The sequence below is a fragment of the Gossypium hirsutum genome, chromosome D09 (genome assembly GCF_007990345.1).
Source record: "Gossypium hirsutum isolate 1008001.06 chromosome D09, Gossypium_hirsutum_v2.1, whole genome shotgun sequence".
Lineage (NCBI taxonomy): Eukaryota > Viridiplantae > Streptophyta > Magnoliopsida > Malvales > Malvaceae > Gossypium > Gossypium hirsutum.
Genome location: NC_053445.1, coordinates 52,678,090 through 52,701,725, shown reverse-complemented (window position 1 = coordinate 52,701,725; position 23,636 = coordinate 52,678,090). Strand labels below are relative to the sequence as shown.

Sequence of the window (23,636 nt, the reverse complement as noted above, 5' to 3'; positions counted from 1 at the left end):
CCAAGTGCTTCTTTTAATCTTTTTTTTCTTTAATGTATGTATACAGATGATATAGTAAAATATATAACCCATAAATCCCATATATCCTATATGAAGGATCTTGAATTAGAGTGATGCAAAATTCTTATTCTTGCCTCTGCAATTAATATCTTCAACATAGTGAAATATATATATGTACTAATTTTCACGTTTGGTTTGATAAAAAAAATGTGGTTCCATTTCTTCATGAAAGGAAGTTTAAATCAATTTCAGAAATAGTGAATTTTATAAAATACTCTTTTTTTTTAAAAAAAATTATGGGATATGGAATGTTTAAGTTTATCTCTTTCTAAGAGACTTTCGCCGTCGAGATTTTTGATCTCTTCCTGTTTATGGTAGTTACAAAGTTAATTTTGATGCGAGTTTCAAGCAATTTAGTGAGTGTTCTAATTCCTGATCATTCAAGTGCGATGATGAGAGCATGTGCTTTACAGTAGAAGCTTATGCTGCCTTTTGTTATTTGCTCGGGATATGAGTTCCCAAGGAATAGAATTAAAAGAAGATAGTTTGACTATTATTTGAATGTTAGGAAGTTGAGAGTTTGATCTGAATGGTGATCAAAAAAGATATTTGAATTATTATAATTATTTTTGTAATTTTTTATAATTGAGTAATAAAAAAATATTTACTAATAATTAAGTGTAGTTTACCCTTTTTATTTATAATATAAGTAGGCAGTGACAATATATTTGCAGCTACCTTACAGAAATTAAAGGTTTTTTTTTTTTTACTATTTAGATTTTTTAGGTCAATTTTATGATTTATAGTGTCTTTGACATTGAAGATAGTTGACCAATTAACTTAAAGATGCCACTGCAACAGTACTGTTCTTAACAATTGTCACCGTATCCACCCTCCGTCACATTTTCTTCTTCTTTTTCTCTTCAATTTCAAGAAGTTCTTCAAGCAATTTATCATCCAAATACTCTACTTCCAACACCTGTTTGCCTCTTTCCATTGCTGAAGAGGAGGAACCGGCCGAAGTGGTAGCATTAGCAGCAGCGCCACCGCCGCTACCCATTGGATACTCGTGCGGGAAATTAAGAATTGCAAATTGACCTCTCATGGCATAAGCAGCTCTATCATAAGCTCGAGCAGCCTCCTCGGCGGTGTTAAATGTCCCCAGCCAAACGCGAGCTCCTTGCTGGTTGGGGTCGCGTATCTCAGCCCCAAACGTCCCCCAAGGTCGACCACGTACGCCTCGGTATCGAGTCATCCCGCCTCCGCTGCCTTCCTTGTCATCCTTGGCCTTATGATTACCTTCCATTGCCAAACTTAAAAGCTCAAGCTGTTTGTATATATTTTGTGCATGGTTGATATATGCGAGTGGGGAAATAGCATTTTATATGGACTGGGAAAGAGGCAGCACTTTAAGGGTCCCTACATAAATTAAACACGTGAAGGAATCCATGGCTGAGAAATTTGTTTACACGTGCTTATCAGAAACTTCGATTAAGCTTTACAATTTATCCTTATGGCCAATTTATGAATTATTTTTCCTTTTATAAGGTTCTTGAATTATAGTGATGCAACAAAATTCTTATTCTTGCTTATGTAATTAATAATATCTTCAACCTATTGAAACATATATATATATATACTCGTAATTATAAAATGCTCTTAAAATTCAATTTTCCCGTTTGATTTTCAATTTTAAATTAGCACAATTTAAGGTTCACGATTTTGACCTCGACCACAACCTCCTCTTCTTGTTCGTGTTTAGCGACGAAAAATACAAAAAAACTTGGTTTGTAATGGACTGTCATGGTTCCCTTATGAGATAGACCACTTCTCTTAAGAGGCTCGTAGAGTCTAAATCATGATACATGGCTTGTGCTAGAACAAAGAAAAAAACAAGTTGAATATGTTCACAACTTGGGCTTGTGAATTAAGGCAGCTTTAACGAGAATCTGATTTTTGTGCTGGAGAACCTTCTAGGGGTAGTAAAGGGTATAATTCCAAATGAATGTGATTGGAAAATTTAAACTATTTTATAGATTTTTCATCGATCGACATTTTTTTATCAGAAAGATGGATGCTGGGATAGTTGTGATAAATACACACTCCGCTTCCATTATTTGTGTTTAATTGATATTCATTTTAAAATCAAATTCATACTTAGTTAAACTTATTTTTTAAGTAAAATCATTAAATTTTATGTTGTTTTTAATATTTTAGATTTGAAGTCATTAGAAAAAATCAAGTAACTTGAAAAAACACTACCCCAATCAAATTCCAAATGTTTAGTGAAATTTTTGTGATGGATTGTTATGTTGGTGCTCAAGCAAGTTTTGGTTGTTTAAAAAGTTTTAGTTTTTATATTTTTTGAATTAGTAAATTTTAGTAAATATACTTTTTTTTTAATTTGAAATTTTAATCTTGGCCTAAATAATAGCAATTAAATTCATTTGGTTAAATTCAATTTTTAGTCATGTATTATACGTGAAGGTGTAGATTAGTCCATTTTCTCCAATTAAATCATTTTCAGTCCCTATACTTTTCAAATTTCAAATTTCAATCTTAATGCAATTGATAGCGTGTACGGCGGCTGGAGTCCAAAAAAGAGGCCATTTCGACCGTTTCAACCTCCCTAAGCCCGTTTTGAAGCCGAAACTTCCAATAATCAAACGAGAATGCCCAGGCAAGCAAAGGACCCCTCGACTTCCGACCACCTTTCATCGGAGGTGGCTACCTCAGACATCCACGACGGTGGAGCGCAACCCTCAGGTATGCCCCTTTTAGACTTTTTCTTTTTATTCTATGCCTTTTTTATTAAAATAGATTTGTAAAAAAAAAAAGAAACGAGAAAACGAAAAGAAACCAAGAAAAGATCAAAACCAACACCTTTTTAAACATCTGTTCTGCTTTTTGATTTACTAGTGTGCGTAAAAAATTACAAAGATGAAGTTTTGGACTTTATAGCAGGATACAAGACCGTTTGTTTCTATTCTTTGTCTTTTTGCTATTTACTACCATTGTTGCTCGCGTGTTTCTTTTTGTTGTTGCATTCAGTTTTTGCAGGTGTCAGACGCGTGAAGATGGCGTGCAGCGGTGGTGGCGTGCGTGGGAGAAGCGGCAGCTGAAGAGGGTTAGGGAAGCTAGGGTTTTGGTAAAAACTTGGACTATAATGGACATGTAATTTTGGACTATTTATTTATAAGTTTGGATTTTTGTTTTATTTTGGTAATTTGGGCCCAGGCCAAAATTGGCCTATTACAACATTACACATATGATAATATGTTTGGTGCATATAGTCTATAATTATTTATAATTTAGATAGTGAATATATTCCCAGGTACATTTCAGAAACTAGAGCCTTTCACTGTATTTAATGTGTTGACTATTGGTGTAATATTATATATATATGTCCATGAAAGTAATATGCTTTAGTTAGTTATCCAAAAGTGAGAATCAAGATACTTGACCAGTTAAAAATTAAGATGCCGTCACATTTTCTTCTTCTTTTTCTCTTCAATTTCAAGAAGTTCTTCAAGCAAATTACCATCCAAATACTCTAGTTCGAACACCTGTTTGCCTCTCTCCATCGACGAAGATGAAGATGAGGAACCAGGGGAAGACGACCGACAGTAAGCATTAGCATCGCCGCAACCCATAGGATACTCATGAGGAAAATTAAGAATCGCTAAATGACCCCTCATGGCATAAGCGGCTCTATCATAAGCTCGAGCAGCCTCCTCTGCGGTATTAAACGTCCCGAGCCAAACACGAGTTCCCTGTCGGTTGGAATCGCGTATCTCTGCAGCAAATTTCCCCCAAGGCCGCCTACGTACGCCCCGGTATCGAGCCGGCTCGCTTCTGGTACCTTCTTTACCCGTGGATTTCCCCTCCATTGTCTATAATCTGCATGGCTGATATGTGTGAGTGGCGAGGGGAGGAACAGAATTTTATACATGGATTGAGAAAAGGTGGATTAATTGTCAAGTTTGGCAAGAATTTTTAGGGTCCCTACAAAAAATTAAATCATAAGAAAGTATATCCTTGGCTGAAAGTTGTTTCCACGTGCTTATCAGAAACTTCGATAAGCTTTAAATTAAATTTTGCTACATATCCAATGTATCCGAATGGTCAAGGTGGATGGCTACGGAGCTTTTAGAAACCCTTTTTTTTCTTCTACACTTTTCGGCATACATTTATTCTAGATGTACCGTTATGCTGGATGAATATATTTATAAAAAAAGTTTAATGAGAAAATTATAAATGTTGAAGTTGTTGAAATTTTATTGTATATTGTTTATTAATTTATATAAATAATATAAAATAATAAAATTATCCTTAAAAATATAATTTATTTTGTAAAATAATAATATTTTAATAATTTTCTAATTTAGTAATCGTGTAACACCAACTTAATCAGGAGCTTAATAATAGGTATACGTGTGTATCCATATCTATACTTCGATAAAATGGATGACTGAATTTGATGTCACGAGTCAACTCGACATCGACTTAATTGTGAAATTATTAAAATATATTTATAATGCTACTTTTATCTGTATATACTTTTATATACATTTCAAATAAAACAATTCAAAAATATTATTTAAGACTCAAACACAACCAAAAATTTTATATAAAATTTGTTAAAAAATTATAAATTATAATATAAATTATTTTTATGTATATAAATATTTATCAACAAATAATAAGTTAAAAATGGATGGCTTAATTTCACAAAAGAACTTGTCAACTTCATTACACGTGAGATAGGGTTTAAATGACGTCATTTAGATATTAATTAGTGTGTACTCTAATAGTTTAGTGACATGGTAGATTAACGCGTTGTTTGATAATTAGTTTAACACTAATTTTTAACAATTTAATTTTTTATATTTATAATAAAAATAATTTCATCATTCATTTTCATAAAAAAATATGAAAAATGATAAGTAGATAACAACTACTTATTATTCAACAGAGAATATTTTTAATCTATTTTATTTTAATTTTTTTATAACTTAAATTTTTAATAATTAATTTTCATAACTTATATTTTTAATACTTAATTTTTAATTTATCAAATAGTAAGGATGAAAGAATTCAGCTTCTTTTAGCATTATTAGTATAAGATTTGTTGAGTAATGTTTTGCACATGAGCATCAGGGTATTTATATATGTTGTCACTGGTAATATTACAGTTCATGATAGGGGTTCACTATTTTGTCTTGACTCTGCTGCCTCTAGTGCTGACATTCTTTACGAACTCTAGGCTTGCTGGACACGTGTCTATGGAATACGCGGTCCTTTTTGCTCCTGAGACTGGTGTTCTAGGCGAGCTTCGTACCTACTGAGCACGTGTCTGGGTAGCCTGGGGAGCATGTGGCACTTCCTGCGAGTTCCTTGGGTACATGCGAAGTGAGACTGCGATCTTCCCTAGGTCCTCGCGAACTAGTTCTGTAACCTTAGTTCTGTGAGCTGTACTTACGATCCTACCTTATGAGCTCGTGCAAGGTTCCTGCGAGCTGGGACTGTAGCTTTATCTTGCGATACAATATTTATAGAAAATTTTTTAGAATTTCCATTCAATATTATATTTTTTTTATAAAATAAAAATATCTTTTATATTAATTTTCCCAGGGATTTACCAATAAAAGCCAAATTTTTTATAAAATTACCGAAATAGGCCGGTTTTTTAATTATTTACCGGACTGGGCCGTTTCCCTCAAAATCGCGCCACGTCGGAGCGATGTCAGGGGACGGGGCAGAAGATCGCGTCCACGTCAGCAGGTCGCGCTGACGTAGACGCGACCTCCTGTCACTTAGCGCGGTATCGGGAACGCGATTTTGACCCTGATTTTTACACCTGGGTTTTTTGGCTTTTAGGGTTTAGGGTGCAGGCTTTTTAGGAGTTAGGGGTCTAGGAAAAAAATTTTTCGAGTTGACGTTTCTGGTTAAATAGTGGGAAATCGCTTCTACTAGGATGCTATTTAAGAAGAAATTGTGAAGTAGTGGCCTCGTGGACGCGATTTCGCTACAGTGGTCATGTGAGAAATAATTTTTTTTGACGTTTTCTGAGGAAATAATATAAAATCGCTGATACCAGGATGTTATATGAGAAGAAATTGTGAAATCACGCCCTCGTGGACGCGATTTCGCTACAGTTGGTCATGTAGGAAATAATTTTTTTTGACGTTTCTGAGCAAATAGTGTCAAATCGCGCCCTCGTGGACGCAATTTCGCTACAGTAGCAAGTTTGGGCTGAGGCTATAAATTAGGCAGAGAATTTTGTTAGAATGCATAATTCAGAGCAGAAACATTTTAGGTTAAGGTTAGGGAATTCAAAGTTTCAAAATGAGTGAACGTATTAGTGCTGTTATTTACTACGATGGTGAGGTTTGCCACACCGAGAATGGTGTTGTTTTTTTGTCGGAGAATACGGTGCGACTGTCATTTAGCCAAAACATAGATTTGACAGAACTCCGTAAAAGAATTAGGCGTAAAATCTTCGGAACCACGCCAATGAAAGTTCAGTCAATGACGTATCGATTTTGTTCTTCTGTTGATCCGGTGACATATAACTCGTTCGACATAAAAGGTGCTCGTAGCTTGGAGGCAATGGTGCAGACTCATCTTGCTAGCGGAGCAACTTATATTGAGTTATCTGTACAATTTACGTCACCAAATGATGTACTTCCGTCCGGTGTTCGAGATGTATACACGACCCCTGGCCGACACTCGGTTAGCGTGTTACAAAATACGGAACAGCCCATGTTCGGTAGCGGTGTTGAATGCACATCCCCCCAAGACACTCTGTCGGTGGATGAGACATGTACGTCGGTGGCTCGACGGTTGACGCTGGAAATACGAGCTGTAGAACCGCATCAAGTTCTACTGGATGGCAATCTACATCCAATTGAGGGCGTTATCAAATGCCCAGAAGAAGGGATGACGTACTACCTACGACATCAACCGGTGAGGGGACATCGTACACTATAGATGATTGTGGGTTAGAAGGTGAGTCCGATGTGGATCCACCTCGAGAGCCCGGGCCGGATGGTGCAGAGGTGGGATTATTTTCTGAACCGGAGCCTATTCCAATAGAAGGTGAAGATGGTGATATGAGTGCAGATGATGAAGAAAATCCACGATTCAGAGCATATTCACCTCCAGCCCACATGCATAATGTCGATCTATCAGCAGATGATGCGTTAGAGTTTCCAGATCTACCACACCGGGTACGTGATCGTACAAGTTCGGAAGTAGATGTTGGTGAACTTGAAGTTGGTAATCAGTTTACCAATAAGGATAGTTTTATTGGTGCTTTGAAACAGCATAGCATCAAAAACGGCGTTATTACCACGTCGTTAAATCAAAATCTGATAAGTTTGAGGCGAAGTGTACGGTGCAAGACGGCACATGTTCATGGAAAATCGTCGCCTCGTTAAGGAAGAGGACAGGGTTGTGGGAGATCAAAAAGTACAAAGGTCCACATACATGTGCTGCAGGTACAGTATTGAATGTGTATGAATAATTTTTGGATTTTCCAATGTTGCATTACTTAATGTACTCCCTCCCTATGCAGGTGTTTCAAAAGATCATCCAAAAATGGATTCAGCTATGTTGGCTAGCTTGATACTGCCCACGATAAAAGCAGATCCTCGGACTTCAGTGCCGGTGATAATTGCCAATATCCGTAGCCAAATGGGGTACACGCCCTCTTACCGCAAAGCTTAGATAGCTAAGCAAAAGGTATTGGAGAAGATGCATAGTGGGTGGGACGCCTCTTATAATGAAATATGGCAATGGTGTCAGGTGCTAGAGAGATACGTCCCAGGTGCCATCACAGACCTTCAAACGGAACATGCGTACTACAACGGCCGATTGCTACGTGGATGCCAAGTGTTCAAACGCCTATTTTGGACCTTTAAGCAATGTCGAGACGCATTTCCGTACTGCAAGCCGTTGGTACAAATTGACGGTACCTTCATGTTTGGTAGGTACACTCATCGGTTACTGGTTGCAGTGGCACAGGACGGCGGTGGGAGAATTCTTCCGATTGCATATGCAATAACACCGGGGGAGTCGTCTGATGACTGAGATTTCTTTCTCTCTAGGTTAAGGAGGCATGTGTGCCCCCAACCTGATATCTGTGTTATTTCAGATCGGGGCGCCGGTATACTAGCTGCATTTGATCGAGAGGGAAGCTTGTGGCAGCGTACACACCATAGATATTGCCTGAGACACATTGCTTCGAACTACTACGGGCAATATCCATATAAGACGGAACAACGACAAGTGACCAACATGGGTATTTACTGTATAACTGTATTATTTCGTTTGTCAAATTGAATTATTTTTATTCGTAGAAGGGGTATAAAATATTCGCTATGTTCTTATATTGGTAGGGTATGAAATGAATAAAGATCGTTTCCACGAGATGTTGGCAATCTTGCAATCCCAAAACAGAGAAGGGGCGGACTACCTTTGCAACATACGTTTCGAACAGTGGGCACAAGCATAAGACGGAGGCCTACGATATGGCCATATGACGTTGAACCTGGCAGAATGCATAAATTCTGTTCTTAAAGGAACGCGCCATCTACTGATAACAGCGGTTGTACGAGAAACATATTTCCGTTTGGCGGCGCTATTTCCAAAGTGAGCAGCTTCTTATGCAGGCCAGATGCAGGGTGGGCATGTATGGTGCAGTAAGGTAGTTCAAGAAATGAACAAGGCGAAGGCGAGGGCAAATATCATGCACGCTGTGTGTCACGATCGAGACAATTTATGGTTTCGCGTGACAGAGTTCGACAGACCACACCAAGGCGTCGTTGGCGGCCAATATCGTGTACACTTGCGAAACAGGACCTGTGACTGTGGGAAGTTCGATGCACTTCGTTATCCATGCGCTCATGTTATTGCAACCTGTCAGAATCTCCGTCTGGATCCGCTGAGTTATGTGGACGAATTGTACAAATTAGAAAACATGTACAACGTATGGAGACACGTTTTCCCACCGGTCCCAGATGAACGTAAGTGGCCGCCCGTATCTCTTGCTCCTTTTAAGCTGTTACCGGATAGAGAATTGCGTCGCAAGCCGAAGGGTCGACCTTTCTCCACTAGAATACGGAACAATATGGATATCCGAGAAACAGCCAGTCAACAAAAATTGTGCGGATAGTGTAGGAACCTAGGCCATACAAGTCGATCATGCCCTAATCGCAATAGTTGAATGTAATTATAGAAGAAATTACCTTTTATTCAATTATGTATTGATAATTGTATTAAATTTTGGTTAAATCATCAAATTACTACAATTTCTTAAATGTTAGTACCAGTCAAAACATTTTACGAAATCCAACATTATGTAAAACTACAATTTAATTAGGGTTTTTAATTAAGTAGGGTTTAGGGTTTTTAATTTAATTAAATTAGGGTTTTTAATTAAGTAGGGTTAGGGTTTTTAATTTAATTAAAATAAGGTTAGGGTTTTTAATTTAATTAGGTTAGGTTAGGGTTTTTAATTTAATTAAATTAGGTTAGGGTTAGGGTTTTTAATTAAGTAGGGTTTAGGGTTTTTAATTTAATTAAATTAGGGTTTTTAATTAAGTAGGGTTAGGGTTTTTAATTTAATTAAAATAAGGTTAGGGTTTTTAATTTAATTAGGTTAGGTTAGGGTTTTTAATTTAAGTAGGTTAGGTTAGGGTTTTTAATTTAATAAAATAAGGTTAGGGTTTTTAATTTAATTAAATTAGGTTAGGGTTAGGGTTTTTAATTAAGTAGGGTTTAGGGTTTTTAATTTAATTAATTTAGGGTTTTTAATTAAGTAAGGTTAGGGTTTTTAATCAAATAATGTCAAAATAACTCGGAAAAAATTCTATTTGTATTACATCGTTATAAACTTCTAATTCATTACATCAAATGATTAATTTTAATACGGTAATCAATGTCTATGACCTGGGGATTCAGTTCCACATGGCGGCCGTCGACGGTTACGCGTTGGATTCCTCCTTTCTCTAGCTTCCAGCGGCGGTTGTTGTTCCTCCGGTGGGGATTCTGGTTCTTCCGGTTCGGCATTTGGTTGTCGGACTTGGGACGATGATCCACCTTCAAAGAATAGTGTATGTGGAGGTGTTTGCATCATGAACGGCGACGAAGTTTGAAAGCCATGCGTTGCTGGCGATTGGTAAAAAGGAGAGCTCCCCGACGGCCCCCCTTGCGACCCCTCCTGCGCCAATGGCCTAGTTATCGGTGGTCCGCTCGGCATTACAGGAAATGGAGCTGATCCGGGCATTTGGCTCCAACCTGCTATAGGATTCGGAAAAGGATACATGTACGGGTTAGGGTACATATAAGGGCTAAGAAACATACCTGGCATGATAGGGAAAGGTGAATGCGTGAGTATCATCTGTTGAATTGCTGCGCCAGGTGACTGCGTTGGTGCTCTCGTTGGGGACGGTGATTGCATGGTCGCTGATGATGAACCGGGTGAATGTCTGGGCCTCGTTGAGGGGCTGCCCTCGTAGTTTTGTCCCCTTGGATTTTGAGGCCCGCGCCTTTCCCTTCCGACACGTATTTGCCGCCGCCTCTCCTCCGGCGTAAGTAAATAAGGCTTCCCATGGGCCTTAAACCATGGCATGTATTCTGGAACGCACGCTAACTCGGGAACGATGATTGGTTCCTGAGTAGGTAGATATTCATTCCGATTTTCCCACATTTCTGTGTACACTGACCAGTACAACGGCCAATCCGTACCTAATAGCCGAAGGTCGATTTTGTGGTGCTCGTCAAACTCCTCAGGGTCCGCAGGGATCGGTTGTCTACATCCAAACTGTCGTAGGACTCTGTCTGTCTGGTGGGGCTCCACGGTTGCATAGTTGATCAACACCACTTTCACGTGCCAAGCGTTCGGATTTTGTAAAAACTCTTCCGGGATTACTGCCCGGACTGCCGGATCCTCGTATGGTGTCCATTGAAACTACATGAACATGATAGAAATATTACATATATACATAATACTAAATACTAAATATCAATCCACTAGCGAATGTATGGAAATATCTATTTGCAATAATACTTACTTCTGCTTCCGAGCGTTGCTCCAATAGAAGTCGTATATCTTCAAGTTCAGTCGGTATTCCACGATAACTTGCCGGATGGTTCCACCTAATTAAATAAATTTTTAGCATTCTTTTATTCTTACAAAATCTACATATCAATTTCAAAATGTAATATAAAATTTACCTCGTTACGAGTGGGAATGTATATGGGTTGTTCACTCGAGGACGTAGAAATGGAAAGCGAAACCGTGCCCATGATTGCAGTAGTGACAGGCAACCTCCGATTTTTGCTCTCCTCGGTTTGGTCGCCCCGCACATCTCCCGATATAATGTTGCCAAGACGGCAGACCCCTAACTAAATTCACCGGCTGCTCTAAAATCAACGAGTTTTAGCAGCCACCTTAGATGTACACGGCTCCGTGATGTGTCGGCCATTAGATAGCCTCCAATTATTTGAAGAATGTATGATCGAGCATATCGGATTCTTTCAATCTCGGTTGAATTTTCATTCAGACCGGGGAAGGTGGCACGTAACCAGCCCATCTCCACCTTACCTCCATCCATTTTATCCGGAACGGTGCCCAAAAGCTCGTAGCACACCGCCTCCCAATTGCTAGATTGGGCAGACCCGGTCACTGGGTACCCATCCACCGGCAATCCCAAATGCAGATGGACATCTTCTAGAGTGATAGTGCACTCTCCACATGGAAGATGAAATGTGTGCGTCTCAGGTCTCCACCTCTCGATCAACGCACTGATCAGTTTCGGCTCCAACTTGCATCCCCGGCCTACCGTCGCCACGTGCCAAAATCCCGCTTCCCGCAGGTAGTTCTCTACTAATGGTGATGGAGCATGCATATTCCGAATATTGCATTCCAATACCCGATCTTCAGCCTTTTATAACAAAAAAATATATTAATAAATATCTAAAAATACATAAATAAAAATATCTTTAAAAAAATTTAAAATTTAAATTTAATACTTACCATGTTCATTTGCTCCACCGATATGTGATTCCTATCAAGACGAATCAATGATCCGGCCATTGTTGAAAATATTAAAAATTTTAAAATTATTTAAAAAAATAAAAAATTTTAAAATTTTCTTAAAAAAATGAAATTTAATGGAAAAAGAAATTTAATATGGATTTGGAGATTTTTTGAAGGAAATTGAGAGGATTTTGGAAGGAATTTGAGAGTTTGAGAGAATTTTGGAAGGAAATTGATAGAAATTTTGAAGGGAATTGAGAGAAATTTTGAAAGGAATTGAGAGAATTTTTGAAAGAAATTGATATTGAATTTGTTTGTGAAAATAAAAGGGGTGGGGGGTTTATATAGTAAAAAAAAATTTGACCGTTTGGGGGGGGCAACGGTCAATTTTTTGACCGTTGGGCACTGTTTCACGCGCGCGTCCACATCGCGTCCACGTCAGCGCGACCTGCTGACATGGAAGGAAATCGCTCTCTTGAGGGCGCGATTTCCTTCCATGTCAGCAGGTCGTGCTGACGTGGACGCGATCTTCTGCCCCGTCCCCTGACATCGCTCCGACGTGGCGCGATTTTGGGGGAAACGGCCCAGTCCGGTAAATAATTAAAAAACCGACCTATTTCGGTAATTTTATAAAAAAAAATTGGCTTTTTTTGGTAAATCCCTCTAATTTTCCGTTGTTGAAGTAAACTATCTTTTTTGTAAAATAAAAGTAAACTTCTTGTCAAAAAATTCAAAAACCTTTCGAAAGCTACCATTAGTTCATCATTACCTGCTTTTTAAATCTAATTTCGATTCAAAGCTTAATATATATACAAGAGCCTTATTTAGATATATAATAATTTAGGTTAAAAATATTTTAATTACTAAAAGAGTTGTGCTTGATAAGAATTGATTTTATTTATAATTATTCAGATGTAGTTTCTTTATTGTACACTTCAATGCGTCCTAAAAGTAAAAACCCAATTCTATAGGATTAAAATTTTGATTTAGGTAGGTGTAGAGAGTTCTATTTAATTTCAGATATGTACTTTGGAATCATGACCATATAATTATATAAATGCATTTACTTGTAATTACAAATTACATTGATTTTTTTAGAAAAAGCTGTTCTTAAATTTAAATTTTAATCCACGGTGACATGGGAAACCAAAAGTATAAAATCAAAAGGAAATCAGAATAATAGAAGGGATATTTACTTTATTAGGTTCCAAAACAATGGAATAAATATTTTGTAAGTCAAACTTCTCCAACATGGAATTTCTTGATGTTTCAAACATTTTTAATTTTACCATTAAAATTTTTAGGCAACGAATGAGATTGTCATCTTTACTTTTTTCTTTTTCTCTTTTTTACAAGATTCTTCCATTACCATTGAATGTAATCTTTAGCTTAGTAAATATTTATAGATTTACAATTATTCGTCGAAGATTTAAATAAAAATATTTGTCTAAGAAAAAATTTTATACCTACTTTACACATCATTTATTACTTTTAACTTAATTCTCTTTATATTTTTAATTAACCAAATAGATATATTTACATTAATTATTTTGTTTTGTAATAATTTTTTATTCTATGCTCCTAATGAAATAAAATATATAGAGTTAATATAATGTTATGATGTTATTTTATAGGATTAATATGCGGTTTGCTCCTTAAATTCATCCACAAGTATCTAATTGTTACTTCTTTTTTTTTATACTTAGTTGGTATCTGAACTTGTATTATGTGGCATATTTTGGTACCCTCCACACTAACATCGTTAGTTCATGACAACCAATCACATGATGACATGTGGCAGCCTCTCATTATAAGACGTGGCAAACTTATTAAAGAGAATTGTTTAAAACATTGTTTAAAATATATAAATTAATTAAAAAATATGTTTTTTTTTCATATCAAGTATGAACCATTAGATGTGTTTTTAATAATTTTATATTTTTATAAAATATCATGCTATTTATATTATTATTATTTTGAAATGAAAAATATATAAAAATATAGAAGATCCAAAAATTTTACTGAGCCCAGTCTAAGTTAATTTAGGCCCAGTACACCTTTCCTTTTCATTTGGGCTGTCCATTGTGAGCTTCCAAAATAGCTCATCAAATAAAAATATTGAACTTTATCCTCTTAACATTTTTCGAAAAATATGTATCTCAAATAAGTCATATATTTAAGAAAAAAATAATATTATTAATATATTCTATAGACAAAGAAAAAATTACATTTTTTTATTAATTATATTATATTAAATTGGTAATTATAAATGTTAAGCAATAAACTTTCTACAAATAAACACTATACTTTTGCCAGTAGAACAAGTATTTAATATCACTATAATATTTTATAATAAAAATAATAACTATAAAGATATACTTGAATTATTTTAAAAAATAATTAATTATCATTTTAAAAATTACTCTTAAATTATTTTTAAAAAATTCAATACTATTTAAAAATATAATTAATTAATATGATTGTGGACTGAAGGTTTAAATACAAATTATTTATTACTTCACTTATGGTTAAGCCAACACTTAATTTAACCATGGATTGTAATCTTGCTATAGTTGTAGGAATACTAATAGTATTAGACCAACATTTTGTTTAATCTCAGGTGAAGCTAGAAATTATATGATATAAAACTTAAAATTTAATCTATTTATATTTAGAAGGTACTAACATAGTAATTAATCCATTAGGCCAAGAAAAGTAAGGTCCTTGTCTGCCCAATTTAATTACGCCCTGAATGGTCACTTTTCTTAGCTTTTAGGAAAACAATTCAACCGAAATATATAAAAATTATTAAGTAAGATTTAAAGAGTGAATTATAATAAATATATGAAAATTAAGTATTAAAAAATAAAACACGTGATATTATTTAGATTAAAACTTTCCACAAACTTAATCTCAAATATTATTCCTTTAAATATATATATAAAAGAACCAAATAATCCAAAAAAATGACAATATTTTGACCCACTTTACTTGATTGTAATGAATAAGGAAGTTGGAACTGGTCAGTGGTCATTCCGGTCAGGTCGGTCTTCATTGCACGTGATAGCACGTGCTCAACCCATTGTATTTTCTTCTCTTTATTCCTTTGGTTTGACTACCAAATATTTTACATGAATGTGACGATACAAATATTTTAGAAATATAAAATATTATTTATTAATTTACGGAATAATTTAAATGCATATTTAATAAAAATAACAAGAATAAATTATACTGATAATCACTCATCTATTAGTAAATTTCTTTTTTATCACTTAACTATGAAATATTATAAAATTGTTATTCAATTATTTGATTTTCTTTCTTTCTTAGTTAACTATGAAAAGTTAAATCGTTAATGGAAAGACAACGTACCAACTTTTAAAATTGATAAAATAATAAATTTAGTTATTAATGTTTACATATTATGTCAACTTAGTCTTTTTTTTTAAAAAATTAACCTTCAATGTTTACAGTTATCTAATTTTATCCTTTTTTTACATGAAAATAAGACTAAATTAACACAATGTATAAATGTTGAGAGCTAAAATTTATATTGTGTCAATTTTAAAAGCTACCACATCATCTTTCTATTAGCTATTTAACGGCTAATGACTAAATTTTTTTTTGAATAATTGGATGAATTTTTATAACTTTTCATAATTGAATAATAATACAATTTATTAATAATTAGATAACTATCTTTCTGATTTTAAAAAAATAATTTCATCATATCCAATTCAACCAAAAAAATGAAAATTCATTCGTGGAATTATTGTATTCATTCAGATTTAGTGTTTATATTTTAATTTAATATAATTTGAATTTCTAAATATTAATTATATTATGCTTTAATCTAAATTTTGATTAATTTGTTTAAAAAAAGTTAATTAGATCTTATTCCCAGCTGACAGCCTCACGTGATTTCGTCATCAAACTTGAGCTCCCACGTAATTTGGTGCATCAAATTTTGATCCTTTTTTGTACAAATGGCAGCTGTTTATTCGTTACATGATTAGAATCAACGTATCAGGTCCTTGCAAAGCGAATGTAAATTAAAAAGTGTGGCAGCTTGTACTCTAAAACGCTTAATAAAAAAATGAGGTGTAATGAAAAAAAAGGTTAAATTTTTTTATTAGTCCCTGTACTTAGAAAAAACTTTGATTTTAATCTCTATACTTTTATTTGATTAATTTTAGTTTATGTACTTTTCGAATTGGTAAATTTTAGTCCCTATACTTTTTAAAATTTAAAATCTCAGTCTTGGTCCAAACAGTAAAAGTTAAATTCTATTACTAGTTGTGAATTTACTCCATTTTGTCCAATTGGATAATTCTAAATCCCTACATTTTTCAAATTTTGAAATTTCAATCTTAATGCAAATGATAATTGTAAACTAGACTTTTAGCGAGTAATATATGAAAATAATAAACTGACATGATATTACACATATAATTATAAGTTTTGAACACCGGATTTTGGAAATAGTAGAACATTACTTAATGAATTTATCAATTATTGTTTAGTGAGGACTGAAATTTTAAAAATTGAAAGTATAGAGACTGAAAATGACCAAATAAAAGAACATGAATTTAAATCTACAATTTTTGCCAAGTATAGGGACTAATAGCAGAATTTAACAAAAAAACAATATATAGTCCTACAAGATAACGATGTAGATGAAGGTAGTGCCTGACTTTTATACATGGTTTAGGAAGTTGCCTTAGGAGCTGATCCCTTTGTCCTAGTTCGAAAGGATCATTAAGACCGTGCAAAGGATCACATTGTTAATCTTGCAAATTACAGCATATCAGTCATGTTTTTTTTAATGTGAATGTTGAGAGTTGCAAATTTTTATTTTTATCTATGCTTTCTTTTATTATTATAATATAATGGAAAATGGAAGAGGATGAAAAAGTCTGAACATATGCCATTTAAGTGTCAGCCATAAGTTCTTGTTGCGGAAAGGATCGTTTCGAGAACTCCGATATGACTACAAGTAAATTGACCGGAACGAAAAATAAAGTGAACACAAGGATTTACGTGGTTCGGCTTTAATGCCTACGTCCACGGGCAGAGGCGAAAAGAAATTTCACTATAACAAGATGAAGATTACAAGTGTTTTACACTCAAGACACAACCCGAGAACCTCACAACTCTCAACCCCTATAGAAAACCCGAAAGCTAAAATCCTAGCTTTCAAAGAACAAGCTTTGCTCTCTCTTGGTTTGGGATGATTAATATGGCTAATGAACCTCTCTATTTATAAGAGAGTTCAAGGACATAATTGTCCAAAACTTTGGCAAAGATTTGTGGTTGAAAATGGACACCAACAACCATCCACTAATCCACTACCACCAACAACCCACTACCAACAACAACAATCCACTACCAATTTTAAGCCATTTCTTAACAAATCTCCACCTTGGCTTGAAATTTACCAAGCTGAACATCATAGTGAATTCCTCGAACTGGATCACCTCTTCCAAACGCCTCTCTGGCGCTAATCAATCCCGAATACCTATCAAGTCCAAGCAATGCTTGAACTTATATGCAGGGATCACCTTAGTTAACATATCTGCAGGATTCTTCTCGGTAGCAACCTTGCTGATAACAATGTCACCTTGCGTAACATGTTCCCGAACAAAATGATATCTGACATCAATGTGTTTGGTCCGTTCATGAAACATCTGATTTTTAGTCAGATGTATGGCACTCTGGCTATCGCAAAATACAACAGTGAAATCCTGTTGTAAACCCAAACTGCTTACTAGACCTTTCATCCACAATGCTTCTTTCACTGCTTCTGCTAACGCCATATATTCCGCCTCAGTCGTAGATAAGGCTACGGTAGACTGTAACACAGCTTTCCAACTAATGGCTCCTCCAGAATAAGTGAAAACATAACCCGTCAGAGATCTTCTTTTGTCCAGATCTCCAGCATAATCAGAGTCCACATAGCCCGTGACACTGCTAGTGCAGTCACTCTGATCATATACCAAGCATAAATCTGCAGAACCTCTCAAGTACCTGAGAATCCATTTCACGGCCTGCCAGTGTTCCTTGCCAGGACAACTCATGTATCTGCTGACCACACTAACTGCATGTGAAATGTCTGGACGAGTGCAAACCATTGCATACATCACGCTTCCAACTGCACTCGAGTATGGAATGTGAGACATTTGCTGCTTTTCTTCATCAGATTGTGGTGACAACTCTGCAGAGAGTTTGAAATGTGGTGCCAACGGAGTACTCACAGTTTTCGCTTTATCCATGCCGAAGCGTTGAAGAACCTTTTCAATGTAGTTCTTCTGCGACACACGAAGCTTGCCCGCCTTGCGATCTCTGTGAATATCCATGCCCAAAATTTTCTTGGCAGCACCCAGATCCTTCATCTCGAACTCACCACTCAACTGCGACTTTAACTTGTTGATTTCCGACATGTTTTTGGAAGCAATTAACATGTCATCAACATACAGCAACAAATAAATGTGCGAACCATCTGAGAGCTTCCGATGATAGACACAAGCATCATAGTCACATCTTGTGTAACCATGCTGAATCATGAAGCTATCAAACCGCTTGTACCACTGCCTTGGGGATTGTTTCAATCCATATAAAGACTTCTTTAATAGACAGACATGGTCTTCTTTACCAGGAACTGTAAAACCCTCTGGTTGACGCATGTAGATTGTTTCCTCGAGCTCACCATGCAAGAACGCCGTTTTTACGTCAAGCTGCTCAAGTTCTAGATCAGACTTGGCCACCATGGCAAGTAATACACGAATGGAAGAATGCTTTACGACTGGGGAGAAAACTTCATTGTAGTCAATCCCCTCTTTCTGAGTGAAGCCTTTAGCAACCAATCGTGCCTTGAATCTAGTTGCTTCAACCCCTAGGATGCCTTCCTTTTTCTTGAAGACCCATTTGCAACCAACTATCTTCTGGTTACTTGGCGGCTTAACCAACTCCCAAGTATGGTTCTTGTGAAGAGATTCTATCTCCTCACTCATAGCAATTGCCCACTGTGCCGACTCATCACACGTGACAGCCTCATTATAACTGGAAGGTTCTATACCAATGGACTCCGCCACACTGAGCGCGAAAGACACCAGATTAGCGTAACGCGGATTTGGTTTGATTTGTCTCTTCGTTCTTCCAGTGGCAATGCTATATGGTTTTTCTTGAGGTGACTCATCTTCATCGGAATCTTGCACCTCAACTTGATCATCCTGGACTGAAGTACCTTCCGTAGGAATTGGAGCGTCCACCTGACACTCCACCTGCTTCTCAACACCGTGATCTCCCATTCTATCTGACTCCTCCTTTTCCCGGGAATTTGTGGTGGATCGAAGCATGGATGACTCATCAAAAGTCACATCTCTGCTGATGATGAACTTGGACGAAACCGGATCAGGACACCACAACCTGTATCCTTTCACCCCTTGGCCGTATCCAAGAAATATGCATTTCTTCGCCCTCGGTTTGAGTTTTCCCTCATTTACATGAGCATACGCAGGGCAGCCAAACACTCTTAAACCAGAGTAATCAGCAGGAGAACCAGACCATACTTCCTCAGGAGTCTTCAGCTCAATAGCTGTTGACGGAGATCTGTTAACCAAATAACAAGCAGTATTAACAGCTTCAGCCCAAAATTCTTCACCGAGCCCAGCATTTGATCGCATGCAACGAGCTCGCTCCAAGAGAGTTCTATTCATGCGTTCTGCAACTCCATTTTGTTGTGGTGTTCGACGAACAGTGCGGTGTCTCACTATTCCTTCATTTTTGCAGAACTCATTGAATTCACCTGAGCAAAACTCCAAGCCATTATCCGTCCGGAATCGCTTGATCTTCTTTCCTGTTTGATTTTCGATCAAAGCTTTAAATTGCTTGAAGTTGATGAGAACCTCATACTTGCTCTTCAGAAAATACACCCAAACCTTTCTCGAGTAATCATCGATAAAGGTAAGCAGATATCTGTAACCACCTTTAGAAATTGTCGGAGAAGGCCCCCAAAGGTCAGAATGGAAGTAATCCACTGTGCCTTTTGTCTTGTGAATCCCAGTGCTGAACTTTACCCGAGTCTGCTTACCGAAGACGCAGTGCTCACAGAAATTCAACTTTCCTGTACACTGCCCAGACAATAATCCTCGTTTGCTTAGCACCGATAAGCCTCTCTCGCTCATATGCCCGAGCCGCATATGCCATAACTTCGTGGTGTCAGAATCTAGATCATCTGATGATGACACTCCCGCAACACCTGTAACCGAGGAACCATCGAGGAAGTAAAGGCCCCGCTCCAAATTACCACGTATCACAGTCAAAGCACCCGAGAATACCTTGAGAACTCCACCTTCAGCAGAGTACCGAAAGCCTTTCTTGTCCAACGTACTCAAAGAGATCAAATTTTTCTTCATTTCTGGAATGTGCCGAACATCAGTTAGAGTTCTAACAATACCGTCAAACATCTTTATACGAACTGTGCCAATCCCCATGACTTGACATGCGTGGTCATTTCCCATTAGTACTGAACCAGAATGCTTCTCGTATGTTGAGAATGCATCTTTCGAAGTACTTATATGAAATGTAGCTCCCGTATCAAGAATCCATCTCCCACCAGCGTAAGAGTCGGATACTGCAAGAACGATCTCGGCATCACTTGAAGAATCTGCATCAGCTACATTCGCACGATCATTTTGTTGCTCCTGTGATTCTGATTTCTCCTTCCTTTTCGGACAATCTACCTTCATGTGCCCGTACTTCTTACAGTAGTAGCACTGTATTCTCTTCTTGGACTGCGATCTAGGATGGCTTTTACTTGAACTTCCACCCTTTGCCTTGGATCTTCCTCGAGCAACCAAGCCTTCGCCTTCATTGTTTTCGACCACCTTACCAGTGATTTTCTTCCTCAACTCACTGGAACTTAAGGCATTTTTCACCTCCTCTAGAGTCAGGTCATCACGACCGTACATCATTGTATCAACAAAATTCTCATACGAGGGAGGCAAAGAACACAAAACAATTATTGCTTGGTCCTCATCATCGATTTTGTTATCGATATTATTCAAATCCATGATAATGGAATTGAATTTATCCAGGTGCTGGGAAACAGGTGTACCTTCCTCCATCTTCAGGGCATAGAGTCTTTGCTTGAGGTAGAGCCGGTTCGTCAATGACTTCGTCATGTACTTGCTCTCTAACCGGAGCCACAAACCGGACGCGGTTTTCTCATCCGCTACTTCTCGTAGCACTTCATCTCCTAGACATAGCAGAATAGCACTATGTGCTCTTTCTAGCATGTCATCCTTTTGCTCTTCCGAAAGCGTGCTTGGTAATTTATCTTTACCAGACAATGCTTTTAGCAATCCTTGTTGAACCAGCACTGCCCGCATCTTGATGCGCCATAAACTGAAACTATTTTTCCCGGTAAATTTCTCGACATCATACTTAGTCGATGAAACACTTGTAGCCATAATTTGGAACCTTTGAATGAATGATAATATTTTCTTCCTGATGTGAAAGATCAGACAAAGCTGCAGTCACAGGGCAATTCAGAAAATATTATCACTCCTTCAACTACGCTCTGATACCAATTTGTTGCGGAAAGGATCGTTTCGAGAACTCCGATATGACTACAAGTAAATTGACCGGAACGAAAAATAAAGTGAACACAAGGATTTACGTGGTTCGGCTTTAATGCCTACGTCCACGGGCAGAGGCGAAAAGAAATTTCACTATAACAAGATGAAGATTACAAGTGTTTTACACTCAAGACACAACCCGAGAACCTCACAACTCTCAACCCCTATAGAAAACCCGAAAGCTAAAATCCTAGCTTTCAAAGAACAAGCTTTGCTCTCTCTTGGTTTGGGATGATTAATATGGCTAATGAACCTCTCTATTTATAAGAGAGTTCAAGGACATAATTGTCCAAAACTTTGGCAAAGATTTGTGGTTGAAAATGGACACCAACAACCATCCACTAATCCACTACCACCAACAACCCACTACCAACAACAACAATCCACTACCAATTTTAAGCCATTTCTTAACAGTTCTAAATAAGTCTTAACTCTTAACTTCTGTTGTTATTTGAGTGAATATTTGATATATTGATAATGTACTTTATTTTAACTTCTGTTCTTGTTTGAGTGAATATTTGATATATTGATAATATATTTTACTCTACTTGTACCTGTAGAGTCTAAAAACTTTTCAAACAGTGTACTCAATAATTTTCCTCCTTATTTTTAGAATTTTGTTTTCATGTATTACACTAGAAATTAATTATCCTTATATTCTTAATTTTTTATTAAATAGACTAAAATTTTATTTAATTTCTATGATTGTTCACTCTCTTTTTTTTAATCTTTTTACAGCGCCAATTTCTTTCCTTTATGAATTCACCCATCAACATATGTTTTTGTTTCCTTCTGCACAAGCTTTGTCATTTGGGTTTTTACAAAATTACTATTTTTTTTCATTCATGGTCAAAAAAGTATATTATATAAAAACAAATAGTAACGATCAAGATGCGATTTTTCTTGGGATCTTTCGAGATTCAAAATAATTAATGGATGAAATTAAATGTCAGAAAAATAAACTCTATTCAACTTTTCATCATGTCACATTAGATTTTTGGGAAAAACAATTGTAAAATTTTAGGAATTATGAGTAAAAAGAAAAGTATTTAATATATATTAAATATAAAATATGATAAATAATAAAAGTCAAACCTTTCACTCCAAATGCTTAAATGATTTTCATTTTGGAATAATTTCTGTTTGAAATCTTCTTTATTTTAAAAGTTTATGATTAAGGCTGCGTTCGGCATTAATTATCTAATGAGCTTTTAAGGAAAAAATACTTTTGTAGTAAAAGCAATAAAGAACGGGATAAAAATTAGAAGCTTTTTCAGCTTAAAAAAAGACATTTTTCTCAGATGAAAAAGCTAATTTTTGGTGGTTTTTTTTAGCCAAAAGTGCTTTTGAGGCTGATATTATATTTTTTACCTTATTTGTTGTCTTCCTTTTTTTCTCCTTTTTTTAGACGTTAGAACTCATTTTTTCCCCTTTTTTTCTTTTGTCTGAACTCACTTTTCCTAAAATATTTAAAATTAATACTATATATTAAAATATTAACAATAAGTTATAACAAATAATTTTTTATATTTTTGTTAAAATATCATAATATTAACTAATTTGAATATTATTTAAATACATATTTGTTACTTTATAATATCATGTCTAAAATGAACATTTTATTTCTCAAAAGTACTTTTTTACAGCAATACCAACCACTCAAAATTTTCAAAAATACTTCTCAAAAGCACTTTTCCACAGTATTTTTCAAAAATATTACCAAACTAGCCCTAAGTCTTTCTCTACTTATGTATTTATATTATGATCCTTTATTGGTTTTAAAATTTTTTAAATTTTATCATTGCCTTTAATTAAATTTATATTATTATTGAATTTTATTTATATTTACGAATGTATTATGAAAGTGAGTGTTATTTAAGCATCTCGTATTACGTGGGTTGACTTTCTAAAATTTATTTCATATATTTGATTTAGTTTAATTATTGCCT

The 23,636-nt window shown here is 35.8% G+C and overlaps 2 protein-coding genes across 2 annotated transcripts; both read right to left on the bottom strand.

Annotated features, from left to right (window-relative positions):
- Positions 1-898: 898 nt before the first annotated feature.
- On the bottom strand, positions 899-1,306 carry LOC107929068 (ethylene-responsive transcription factor ERF096). The gene has a single exon (XM_041100264.1). It carries the CDS (start codon positions 1,304-1,306, stop codon positions 899-901), a length of 408 nt encoding a protein of 135 aa, XP_040956198.1.
- Positions 1,307-2,964: 1,658 nt separating this feature from the next.
- On the bottom strand, positions 2,965-4,130 carry LOC107919650 (ethylene-responsive transcription factor ERF096). The gene has a single exon (XM_016849067.2). It carries the CDS (start codon positions 3,888-3,890, stop codon positions 3,486-3,488), a length of 405 nt encoding a protein of 134 aa, XP_016704556.1. The 5' UTR covers positions 3,891-4,130; the 3' UTR covers positions 2,965-3,485.
- Between the last annotated feature and the right edge of the window lie 19,506 nt (positions 4,131-23,636).